Here is a 13,514-nt window from a genome sequence, read left to right as displayed (position 1 = left end):
ACCTGCAGGTGTTTGCGAAAGTCAGTTTTTTCGTTCCAGTTATGTAATGGGATGAATTAACTACACACATTTCTACATGAAAAAAGTATTTTTTTATACTATCTTTGTTGTGAGGACCTTTAACAAAATGGGAATATAGTGTACCAAAGATTAAAGTCTAATGCATTCCCTATTAACTCATTACACAACTGTTATCTTCCTTGGGTCTCAGTCTAATAGCAAGATATGCTGATTTATGTGTGAAAAAAAGAAACTCTATAGAATATTCTATGAATATGGTACTGTAGCATATGTAATATGATCTCCTGCATAAAAAAGAAAGAAAATATAAAAAAAATATTGAAAGTCTAAGAATGCACATAATCTCACAGGTTCACAAGTGCAACCTAAATATAGCATCAATTACCCAACAATTATATAACCTCACTTCACACGAACCTATGCAGACACTCCTTCTGCAGTAATGCTGAACTGATAGCAGTTCTATGAAAGTGTATTTGCTCCCTCACAGATTTTCCTCGGTTTGTACAATTTTAAACACATAAAAATATTTCAGATCAGATCCTAAGACATATTAATATATGGAAAAGCATGGAAAAAAAATCTGTTCCTTCTTGTCTCAATGGGACTCAACTGCATGAATAAAAGTTATGAATGACTGAAACTTTATAAAAAAAAAAAAAAGTAAATTATCGCATCTTGATGCAGCAAAATTATGGGAATTTTAGACCCTTATTGCCAATACACAATACATAAAGTGGAGGCGAATCAAAAGTGTCCTCCTTATTTTACAGACCTGAAGGGACTTAATGTCTAAATGCCTTTCCCTATGTTTAGTCCACAGGTGGAACCAAGTCATTATTCTGCAAGTCATAAGCTAGTCTCAGGTCTTTCCTTTCTAATATCAAGTCAAGTTCCAAGTCAAGCTAAGCAGGTCCCAAGTCAAAGTCAAAATATTCAAGTCCATAATGAAATCCCACATCTTAAACATTAATTTTCAAATTCTAAACAAGTAAAGGGCAATTTAAAAAAATAAATTAGTGTCCAAAAATCATTGATGCAACTTCCAACACAATTTAATTTGGCACAATAAGCTGAAAGTGGAAATTATATTTATTTGCTTGACAACACATTTCACAGTAAAATATTAACCCACTATGCCAACACATATACTCTTGTCTTTTTGTCCTCTTTCATGGCAATATACTTTTGTCTTACATCGCAGCAAGTTCCAAAGACTGCGGTAACATTAGTTGGTACAACTTCTTCCAGTTTTTCTGTGTTGACAGCAGACAGAAGAATAATCACAGAGGACAACGAAGGGGCAGAAAAACTGATTTGGACTAAAAGTCCCAACTCTGACTAGACTAGTCACCACAAATACTTAATGGTACTAAGGATGGCACAATCAGGTATTCAATTTAAGAAGCTGTTGCATTTTTACACAATAAATTAAATCATAATTTGAACACTGATTTTTGGAGGGTTTCTTTGTCAGATGTTAACGTTTGTTTGATATCTGAAACATTAAGAGTGACAGAGCAGAAACAGAATAACTATGCGAAAGTTTAACGTGGGAGGGTAAAATCCTAATTTTACTATGTTTTGTAGAAAACCTAGCATTTACATTACCAAAGCTTTTATTGCACAGCAACCAGATTTTCTAAAATACAGACAGGGAATATTCTTTTTAAGCAAATATATGGTGAATAGATTAAAGAAATTCATTGTATCCATCCTTCATTTTTTAAACAGGAAAGCCTTCCTCTTCTGTAAGGCCAAGAGTTTCTTCTTTATAGTCAGTCTGTAAATGATCTGGTAGCCATCATCCCAGCCGTAAAGTTGCTTCTCCTCTGGGTTGTACTTCAGACTAGCGTGGGCTCCGTACCTCCTGGGGAAATAAAGCAGAGGAGCCTCTTCACTGACCATCGCGTCATTCACGTCAAACACGCACTGCACTCGAGATCGGCTGGCCAGGCGGGTGTTGTAAACCACATGCACGGTCCCGCAGACCACAAAGGCCGCCTCTGCGTTGTCCCGCGGGCACCGGGTGTCCCAGATTTGTTCTATATCGAGCGTGGCAGTGTCCATCTTTGCGAGGCTGATGTTTGGTTCGCTGTCAGTGGGGATGAACAGCAGCCACAAGCCTTCGTCATCCACCGCAAGGTCGGTGACCGTCTCAGGATTCAGAGTGTAGAGACTAGCATGCCTCTCCATGGGGAGCATGGCGGTGTCTGTCACCGAACCACTCATCAGGTCATATTTGACCACCTGCACGTCTGTGTCAGTCTCCTGATTTATGTAATACAAGTAGCCGTTATAAACAGCACTTCCTGGTCCTGTCCAGTCAGAGGGGAGGTGGATTGTCCTGCTCCCCGTCGCTCCCGGGGATCTGGAAAAGTCCCGAACGGATTTGAACTCGTAGACGGTGTCTCCTGATGTACCGTTAAAGATGTAAACCTTGGAGGACGTGGGATCTCTGGTCCACATCCCTTTGGGGCTGCCTATTCTCTTTAGGATCTTCACGGATCTGAAGCCCGAGATCATTTCCACGCAGTCTAAAGATGACGACAAATAAACAAAAAAAAAAAGAAAATTAGGAATTTGCTTTTACAGAAACCTCCAAACAAAGAGAGCGTGTTAACATCCAGGCATTTACTTCTTCGATTTCATCTTTCCCAGACAACATGTAATGAGATTATGGAATGAAAGGAGCCGCCGGCTGCAGTGTTGTAAAGCCCAGGGTATTTTACCATTACGTAGATAGAACTTATCACCCCAACTGGTTTTTACTGATACGGTGTTATCATAAAACAGGTATTACAGTCTATGCTATCAGGCATTAAAAAAAAGTCCTAAACTGAATTGTCTGTACTTGCTATAAAAGACATTGTTGCATAATTTGGAACAAGCAGGGAAAACAAAAAGTTACCTAAGCAGATATTTTACAGATGTAGAAATCAGAGGTGGGTTAAAAAAATAAAAAAGCCAGTCCAGAGATTGGTACCAACCATTTGCATTTCAAGCACCACAGCAGAGACAGGGACTAAAATCACCTGGTTAAGTGAACCGGATGAAGAAAAACCGGGTAGGATTTTTAGTTTCTGAAACCGGATTTAACCTTTATTCCTACTTGCTTTTATTCTGTTTTAATTTGCTATATTTTAATCATGTAAAGCACTTTGCATTGTCCCTGTACTGAATTGTGCTATATAAATAAATTTGCCTTGCCTTGCCTTGCCTTCGCTGGTAGAAAGAGACGAGTGTTAACGAATAACTGCTTTGCAATCACTACTAGAGGCACAGTTTTTGGTGCTCATCCTGACAACAGTTTGCCGAACATTGTTCTCTCACATTGGCGACCACATGGTTTTGAAAATACTGACTTTAATGGGTGTAATGGATTGTGAAGTCCTCTCATGTCTCTGAAGTCTATGTGTTGCTTTTGATTTTCTCCCAATCTGAACTCATTTGCCAAAATGTTAAGACAGTATGAGACGCTGTCAGTTTTACATCCTGAGTGAAAAGTCTTGACAGCAAATTGTGACATTAACTAAAGTCTCTGCTGAGCTATTTGGACCTCAGTTGTGTCGGTTCATGCATATGTGTTGTGGTCTAGTGGCTAGGGAGCTGGGTGTTTGTGTCTTAAAGAGGCCTTAAATTTTGCTGGTTTGAAACTCGGTGTGTCACTCTGCTGAGCAGGACCCTTGGCTTAGATTGTTAAACGTAGATACAAATTTCCGCTCTTGAGGACTGTAAGGGCTTTATTGCAATCAATGATTAAATTAAAAAGTGATTAAATCGTCTAGGCTTCTATGCCAAAAACATTGCGAGGAGATGCAGGAACGGTCTTTTTACTATTTAATATGTCTTCCTTTGCCAAAAAAGTGAAAGGCAGACGGATGATAGTAATAGGGGTATTAGTCTTACATGACCCAAGTAAACGGTTCCAGTTAAAGTACCAGTAAAGTTTAGCAAATTCCACACTTTTATTATAGTGATTTTATTCATCTTTTGTAAATGAAAGCTTATTTGTGGCTTTGCTCCCATATTACCAGTTGCTGTGTAGATCATACCTACTAGTTCTTATGGGCGTTGTGAGATGTGACTCTCAGCTGTGGTTCTCTAACGGTGAGCTTTGGATACATATATATTTTTTACCTCCCATATCATCCTCCTCTCTGTGTGAATTGGCAAGATATATGATCTGGCTCCTCTAGCCTAGGGGTCAGGTGTTAGAAGAAAATAGCCTTTGTGTAAGATCATATTTATACACGAGGAAAACAAGATAAGTCAAATGTTCTAAGACATTTTAATCTTTGAATTTGAAAAAAGCAATGTAGAAATTAATTAAATGTCACAGTTAAAGTTATTTTAATGGTAATGTTGTTGGTAGCAATAATTGTGAACATTAGTGTTTTCTTAAAACAGTTATTTTTACCATTGGACATTTCACCCACTGAATAAAGAGTCAAATCAAAGATTTTTTTTGTTACTGAGCTTATACTTCAACATAAGATTAATTTATTCTAAGAATTTTACATATATTAACCAGGGGTGCAAATTAGCATTTCCAGCAGATTATTATAACGAATGAATTTAAACTTCAGTTGTCTGACAGGATCAGGTTCTTAAACATGTTTCAGCGAAGTGTAATTTCCTTAGCTGGAAATATGGGTTTCCAGCCTGCAGCCACTTATTTCTTGGGTTCAGTTCTAAAAACTGTGGCAAGTTTAAAGTCAGGGCAAAAATTAGATACATACTCATTATGAAATGAATTTTGAGCAGAGCTCACAGACAGCCGAAATATGCTGTCTGTAAAAGAAAGCATCCTCCCCCAATTCTGTCTCTGAATCACAAGAAAAGAAAAGAAAACTCCCACCCACCCTCAATGACCGTCACCCACCCTCGCCCATTTGTCCCGGAGCCACATCAGGATTAAGTTTCCAGATCTGAACTGGCTCTCTGCTATGCAGAAAAGATTGTTCCGGATCACTTCACAGACAGTCACAATGGATCTCTATGTACAAAGCTAATTTCTGTGAGCATGAGCATGGAGAGCAGCGTCGCTGACCTCAGGGCAGTTTTCTGTCCTTCTGCAGCCACTGACAGCAAATAAGAAGTAATAGAGAGGGATTTCTGGGCCCTGGACAATCTTTGACTTCATTCTTTAACAAACATGAAATGAAAGGCCAGCTTTATGATTCTGAATGGATGCTTGGTAATATTACTGCATGATGCTTTCATTATGGCTTATTGATTTTCCTATTAACTTGGTTGCGGTATTAAAAAAAAAATCTATGTTTCTTTATTGGCTTTGTAATAACAATAGATTCATTTAAAAATGTATTAATTTGGTACAGATTAAAGGGCAAAAAAAATTATAGATCTTCAATGATATACAGCAGGTTGCAAAAATATTCATACTGCCTGAACCTTTCCACATTTCATTACAACCAAAAACTTTAATGTATATCATTCGGATTGTATGTGACAGGGCAATATAAAGTAGAGTAGAAGAAAACTTAAACGTGGTTTTTAATTAAAAAATATATATATATATTGTCTTGCACATATTAAACACAAAGGGCGGGCGTGCATATGTATTCAACCCCTTTATTCAGTTAACCTTAAATCAAATCCATGTAACCAGCTGTCTTAAGAAATCACCTTGTTAACATAAGGAGTTGACCTGTGTGTTATTTAATTTCACAATAAATACAGTTTTTCTGTGAAGAAAACATTAGTTAAACAGCTTCAAGAACACATGAAGGCTTGTAGTTATTCCAACTTCAAGCCTTAACAAGGCAACCCCAAAGATCTCACATTGCCCATAATAATCGATGGAAGAGATGGCTTAAATTTGGTCTTTCTCCCTCTTCTTACTGCTCCTGGTCTGAATCACCGGCGCTTCCTTTTCAGCTCGTCTAGGATTTGGGAACGTATTTGAAGTTTTATTTCAGCTTTCGAGATGTTGATCAGCTGCTCCCGGTGGTACAAAACCAACTGGTTATGAATCATATCAAACCTTCTAAAAGTGAAGAAAAACCCAACAACAGTCCTTCAAGCACCAAAGCATCTAACACCAGTTGAGATATGATATTTTAAAAAAGCAACTTTTTATATACCATAAGGAGGATTGAAGTTCCTTAGAAAGATATGCGAAACAAGAACAACAGAGCTACTCCAACATGCAGCCACCTTGAGCTGCGCAACTCTAGAGAAAAAGCATAGTGCTGGCACCATTATGCAGGGGTGTAGCTTATCTTCAGCAAGGACATGAAAGCTGGTCAGTTGATGTGAAGATGGATGGATCTGCACTATAACTGTAACCACAATAGTAATAACTAATGTGCAATGACTAATGTGCAATAATCTAATTAATACACTGGGCCACAACCTGTGCAATAATCCTGATGTTGTGACTTCTGCTGCTATCACCACCTGAACATATGTCAGTACACATGTATGTATATACAAATGTATACACAAATGTATATGCACATATATACATGTAGGTACGTATGTATGTAGGCGTATAGGTATATATATATAAGTATGTATATATGTTTATATACATATAGACCACTAAGAATGTAAATGAGACATCATATGCCCATTCCTATTTCTTTTTGTATTTTTTTGTATCCTTTTTGATCCATTGTATATATGAAGATTCACTGTATATAACTACCTTTCCTACTCTGCACCTTCTTGTATGAACCGATGTGGCAAGTGAATTTCTCCATTGTGAGATCAATAAAGCCTATCTTATCTTATCTTATCTTATCTTATCTTATCTTATCTTATCTTATCTTATCTTATCTTATCTTATCTTACCTTACCAGACAATCCTGGTAGTAAAAAAAACTATTAGATGCTGCAAAAGACTAGAGTGAAGGTCACCTTCTATCAGAGAAATGACCCCCAAAGGAATAGCCGAAGCGGCACTAGAAAGGCTTTGATCAAAGCATGTTCATGTATTAGAATGACCCAGTGAAAACCACACCTCAATCCAATTCTAAATCTTTGACAAGACTTGAGAACCACTGTTTGCTCTTCAATCTGGCTGAACTTGAGCTATTATAGAAAGAAAATGGGGCAAGATTGTTCCTCTGGCGATGCAAAGCTGAAATTAGAGTCATAAATGCAGAAAAAGGTGGTTCTAAAACGAATTGATTTGGGGCTTCTGAATACAAATGCATGCCACACTTTTTAGGATTTCACTTGCAAAGAAAATTGAAAATCATTTATCATGTTCCTTTCACTTCACATAGAGTATGTGCACTGCCTTGTTTTGGTCTATCATAATTTCCCAGTAAAAGTTAATGCAGTTTCTACAAGAAAAAAATGTAGAAAGGTTTAGGGGGTATAAACGCTTTTGCGTATATATTCCTAGAAATTTAGATCCCTTCTTTTAACCTTCTGCATCATGATTTAAACGAGCTTTAAGTCTTTGCACAACCCGAGTGAAAACCTTATTCTAGCAGCTGTGTCTAAGAGCTGTTTGCAGCAGCACATCTTTGGATGTGAGGATTATGATGATAAATACAGGGGAGTAGCTGTGCAGAAATAAACGACTTGCATAAGACCACACTTTGGCTGGAAGACATGACTGCACGGAGACTCAGAAGCACTTGCTATAGTGCTGTGTTTGTCTCCCCATTTTCCACAGGCATAAGTTTTCCAAGACAACAACCCTGTAAAATGTTTGATGTGTTGCCTGCTGGGATGTGTAATGTGTGTAATACAGACCAAAACTCCTTTATGTCTTATGTGTTTTGAGTCTTCTCGGCTCCTTGTCGTGAATAAATTTGAAAGATTGAATATCTGCAGAGGTTGTTTGGCTGAAGCATGAGCATACTTCTTAAAGCTCACCGGAGACTTTGGACTGCAGCTCCTCCCAGCCTCCCTCCAACACATCTCTCTCCTGCAGACCCCAGGCCTCCTGCTCTAAACACTTTGTCAGCCTTGTTTGCACAGGCCCGTGGAGAATTCTGGGTCTCCCACGTAGTCCATTTCTCTCTCCACCAGGTCGGCTCGAGCAGAAGCTCCTTCCAGGTCTTTGAACATCACGCTATGGTCATTTCTTAGCCCTGTCATGGCCTCTGAAGTTAGCTTTTTAAAGTCCAGCATCTCTGTGCGGTATTGATGAGCTTGTTCATGGCACATCTGCATGCGGTCCTGGGAGGGAGGAGGAGAGCAGACATAAATGTTAGATTGCACTGCAGGGGAAGGTTCCTCCGTTTTTCCAAACAGCTTTTATGTCCAAGTATGCCAAAATGACACTTTGATTCCCATTCATAACAGAAGCAAAGCTGCTTGTCATCAAATTTAGACATTTATTCATCCACATCTAGTGTTGGTGCATTACCCTCACAGTGCACCAGTTTGCTTTCAACAGTATATCACGTTTACTGTAGATTTACCATAATGAAAATAAAATGTTTTATCTTTTCTCTCAATCCTATAATACAGTCAGGGATCTCTCTCATCTCTCTCTCTATATATATATATATCTATCTATATATATATAGTATATATAATATATTAGATATAATACTATTATTAGATAAATATCTCTATATATCATCTATATCTATATATTAGATATCTTGCTGTTAGTGGTATTCAAACACTGGCTACAAATATCTGCAATGCCAACAGGTCACAACAAAGACTTGCTCCTTTGTAGTTTAATTTACTGACCCTTATTACCGAGTGATATATTTTAGCTTCTGTCAATTTTCTAATGTTCTAGTAGATCAGTTCTGGGGGTTAATCATTATAATGTATTTTACAATCTGCCGTGGCGCTACAAAAACATTTGCATCACTTACTGCTATTGCAACACCACCCCCAGTGTGATTCCACCCTGGCACAGTCAGATGTTACATTTTCCAGGTTTAAATGTTTACATCTGCTGAACTTGACTGATGCATTTCCCTCTACCTGTATTTTATAGAGTATGCGGTTTGAATCCGGTGCAGAAATAAATCAGAGAGCGCATGCAGACATGCAAAAAATAAATGAAAAATCAAGCAGATCGCGCTGCTTTGAAAATTCTCCCCCAAGTGTCTTAGAAACCTCCGCATTCCCCTCAAAGACCTTGGCACCAGTTCCAGGGTTGGGAGTTCCTGTTTCAATCTATTAAAACAGCACCGTCTCAAATGCAACACAGCGCCGTGTCTCTTCACACAGAGACTCACACAATGAGAGTGACAAGTAAGTAATTCAGAGGAAGATGTAATAAATGCATACTCTATCATCCCCCCCCCCCCCCCCCCCCCCGCTTTTCCTCAGGTTTCATTTCCCACGTTTGCTTGCTGTGGGCCTGTGCTTGAATGGAAGTGAAAGCACATTTAAAGCTTGCTGATCAATAGTCATCTTCATATCGAAGTAGAAGTTGAGGCAGCATTATTATAGCAGAAAGCGTCGAAAAACCACTGGCAGGTTTAGCTGTAGTAAACAGATCATTTGTTTTTGCATTACGACCACACAATTTCTAAAAATAAAAAGGAACCATGTAATTGTTAATCTGAAGAGCTATTTGTAAAAGAGAAGCAGCATATGCAAACCTCTATTCCTACATAAACGCATGTGCAGTTTGCTTTACGCTCAAGATATGAGGTACTAGAAAAAGTGTTCATATGTGTACTTCTCCCCATTTTTCAGCCTTAAACCTTAATGTATTTATTGTGATTTTATTAAATAGACTAGCACAAGTCTGTGCATAAAAATGGTCACACAGTTAGGTAACCTTGTTAGTAAATTGGGTCTAACTGTGTGTAATTTAATCTCAACATGACTACACCTATTTGTTAGAACTCGAGTGAACAAACAGCATCACAAAGACCGGGGACAAAGCTGACAAGTCGGGGATACTTTTGGGAAGCAGTTTCAAAGCAGATTTAGGTTAAAAGAAAACAAAATACTAAGTTCCAGACATTTAGCAGAGCTCTGTTCAGCCCATCATTCCCTAAATGGAAAGAGTATGGCACAGCCATAAACCTAACAAGACATGCCTATCTCCCTAAACTAAAAGTCCAGGTCATTAAGGCTTCAATTGGCGAAGCATCCAAGATGTTCACTGCAACTATCTCCATATGTCCACATAAAAGAGTCTTTTGACAGGACAGCTGTTAGCTAAGAGCTCTCCAACAATGACCATCATGGAAAAACAGCAGGAAGAACAAGTTCTTGAATTAAACCCAAGAAATCTCATCTGCATTTTAGTACAAAAACGCTGAGAGGACGCAGTGGAAGGAGCTCAGGTCACATGACAAGGTTAACCTTTTTGAATTACGTACAATACATCAGCACGGTACATCACCATAAACACACCCGTTTTCCATAGGACAGGGGTCTTCAGTTCTGGTCCTGGAGGTCTTGGTATCCTGCAGCTTTTATTTGGTCCTTGGTTCACAACACGTGAATCAAAATGGCTGAATTAACTCCTCAGTATGCAGTCAGGTTCCCCAGAGTCCTGCTAATGACCTGATTATTTGACCCAGATGTCTTAGACCAGGGACACATCTAAAAGCTGCAGGACACCAGAGCTCGAGGACCGGAACTTAAGATCCCTGTCATAGGAGATCATGGTGGCAGTAACTTCCTGCTGTGGAATACCTTTCCTCAGAAAGGACAGGAAAGCCAGTCTACTGATTGGAAGATAGATGGAGATAAATACAGGGCAATGTGGAAGGAAAACTCTGTTGGAATGCTGCACTTGAACAGCAAGTGGAAAGTTAGCCTCATAGCAGAAAACCAAACAAAACATGTTGCCCAGAGCTTTAAAAGAACAGTTTAGATCAAAGTTTATACATAAATCAAATGACCTTCACAGATTCCCCAATCTGACTAAGTTGGAGCTGTTTTGCAAAGAAGGATGACTAAAAAAAATCACATGCTCCAAATGCTCAAAGCTGGTAGAGATTATCTGAAACGTTTTTTTACACAACGTTTTGTTGGTCATTGACATGAAATCACAATAAAATACATTGCAGATTGTATTTGAAAAATGGGAAGAAGTCCAGGGTTTGCTGAGTACTATATGGCCCAGTCAACTTTGAGTCAAAAAGTTAAAATGCCACTTTTTAAATTTCATTTTTTTTTTTAGAATGTGTTTAAATTTAGACTACGGACAGCCATACTCTGATATTCATACTTTAGATGCTGGCTGGCCGTATAAACCCCACAACACTTGACTGGTGCCCCCAGAGGCTCTCTCGAAGTACACGAGCGGATGGGTTGTGAGAGAGGCTGACATGTAATCCTCTTGTGTTTCATATCACACTCAGCATACGCCAAGTCTTCCTTCCCATAAACTGAGCTTGCTCTTATTTCTGACACGCTGCTGCAAAACCACACTTTTAAACTCTTAGCAATCGGATCCTCACCCTGAGGCAGTTGGTCGCTGCACAGCTTAATTTTAACTTGACAGAGCAGACTCCATTAGACCAGCACCGTGTTTGATGCAACACCAGCAAAAGGTCGAGATTGTATTCATTTATAATCTGTCATTGTCTCAGACTTGGAAGCTTTTGTAATACTGCTGGACAGAAGCTGCTTGTTGCACGAGCAGGAGAGCTTTGCATGCACGAACCGTTATTCCCCCCGAGGAACCTGAAAAGTTGATGAGCCTGGTAGAGATTGCATTAATTAGTTTGCATGAGTTAGGACATTAAATTTAAAAAAAAAAAAAAAAGGAAGAAGAGAAGGTTATCAACTGGTGTCTCTAATTTTTTAATGACTGCAGAGAAATCTGTGCCGCCACTTAAAGAGAGTCATTTGTCAAAAGTCATTTAAAAACGGGTCTTGTTTCTTACCTCAATGGCCAACAATCTGTTCTCCAGATAATCCATCAGTGACTGGTAGTAATTCTGGGCTCCAATTAAAGTCCAGGCGCAGGAAAGGAGGAGGACGAACAGCAGCTTCATTGTGAACTGATCAACGGGACATCTGAGTTTCTTTGTCTTCACAGATTGGAGTGGACTCCTCAGGGTTCCCTCTTTGTTCCGCTGCAAAACCGTTCGTACCGGTCGCACAATGTCTAAACACAGTGTGCCATAATAGACGGATTGTGCAAAAAAGGTGAGAATGATAGAGAGAGGAGAAGGCCACTCGGAGGGTTTCCGATTCTTTGACCGCTCTGACTTTGCTGGAATGTTTTCACAAACTCTCAGGGAGGAGCTTTGTGCCTCTTACCCTGCTCTTTGTTACAAACGTGGACTCACTTTCTGCAGATGGGCTTGCTTCGTGCGCCGCTACTAATGTTTCAGGTGTATAAGTTGACTTGAGCACACAGAGAATATACAGTATATGGCACATTCATTCACTTACTTTATATTGAATGTCACATATTATTGATACAATTCACATTACACCCCATATAAGTAAAGTTTTTCCAATTATTTTTCCCCTTACTGGTATGTCAATTTAAACTGACATCTTATTTATCAATGTGACAAATATAGTTGAGAAGTCACTTCATGGTACAGCAAAACACTGGATGAACCCTGACAACAACGGACGCTGTTATTCTGATGCAATCAATTACCTCTCCTTGCTATTTACATAGCCAAGACTAAAGATTAAGTTTAAGCAAGATAGAAGAAAATTAAATGACAAGAATCATTATAATTTACTGGCAGAAATCCTGAAAATGCCTAAAGTATGACACATAAAAACTACAGAATCTTTTCTTTTTCAAAGCAGATAAGTAATTATAAAATACACCTTTTATCACTAATATGTAACGTGGCAAGCCAGATTGATAATATGCAGCACTTTCCCTTCTGCACATGATCCATTTGGTCCTGCTCCCATCTAAGTTGATTGGGTGAAGTGACACCTAGTGCCCGCCTACCAAAGGTTGGTCTTAGCCAGTTCAAGATGGATTCTTGGATTTGTGAATGCACAAATATTGTGAGAATTCAGCTTGCAGGCAAGGTTAACTGAAATTGCCTTTGGAGAAACATTTCTGTAAAACAGAAAGACACTACTGTAATGCATGAAGATTTGTCATCTGGAATTGGGAGAGTGTTTTATGACATATAAAAATACCTTTTAAGCAAAAAGATTAATATGTGTGGCCGCTAGCTAGCAACAACTAAAAAACAGGACCGACCATTCTTATTTTCAGCAAAGGTGAAATGATGAAAGCTTGTGAAAGTCAACAGGTGAGATTGCGCCAAAAGCGACCTGTCTGGAACCAAACACTAGGACAATAAGGTATGATTTGAAGGTAGGCTACATGGGAGGAACCATGCCAAGCCTGATGGATGGAGACTCAACAGCCAGACCATCATGGTGACTGCATTTTTTTGTTTGTGGGTACAATGTAAATGAATAAAGTAGGAGAAATTTACAGATTTTCTAATCATAGTTTTGGTCATACGCAATGACAAAAACTGCCTGTAAATTAGCAGCTGTGCTAAGAGAGCTTTTAAATTCTGGGGTAGTGTGTTGGTTGTTATTTCCCCAAACAAATCCTCCTTGTAACTGGATAAATT

General features: G+C 38.8%; 2 protein-coding genes across 2 annotated transcripts in view; one reads left to right on the top strand and one right to left on the bottom strand.

The window, feature by feature from the left end:
• Nucleotides 1–13,514, top strand: part of syt6a (synaptotagmin VIa) — a gene marked incomplete in the record, with an annotated part of 140,035 nt that overhangs the window by 109,355 nt on the left and 17,166 nt on the right.
• olfml3a (olfactomedin-like 3a) lies at nt 1,096–12,167 on the bottom strand. The gene is given in 5 exon segments (XM_012863353.3): nt 1,096–2,558; nt 7,879–7,957; nt 7,959–8,006; nt 8,008–8,184; nt 11,829–12,167. Coding segments are annotated over 5 exon segments (1,233 nt in total). The 5' UTR covers nt 11,940–12,167; the 3' UTR covers nt 1,096–1,740.

This window comes from Fundulus heteroclitus, chromosome 1 (assembly GCF_011125445.2).
Source record: "Fundulus heteroclitus isolate FHET01 chromosome 1, MU-UCD_Fhet_4.1, whole genome shotgun sequence".
Lineage (NCBI taxonomy): Eukaryota > Metazoa > Chordata > Actinopteri > Cyprinodontiformes > Fundulidae > Fundulus > Fundulus heteroclitus.
Note: the sequence above shows the minus strand (reverse complement) of the source record. Positions and strands in the feature narration are given on the sequence as shown.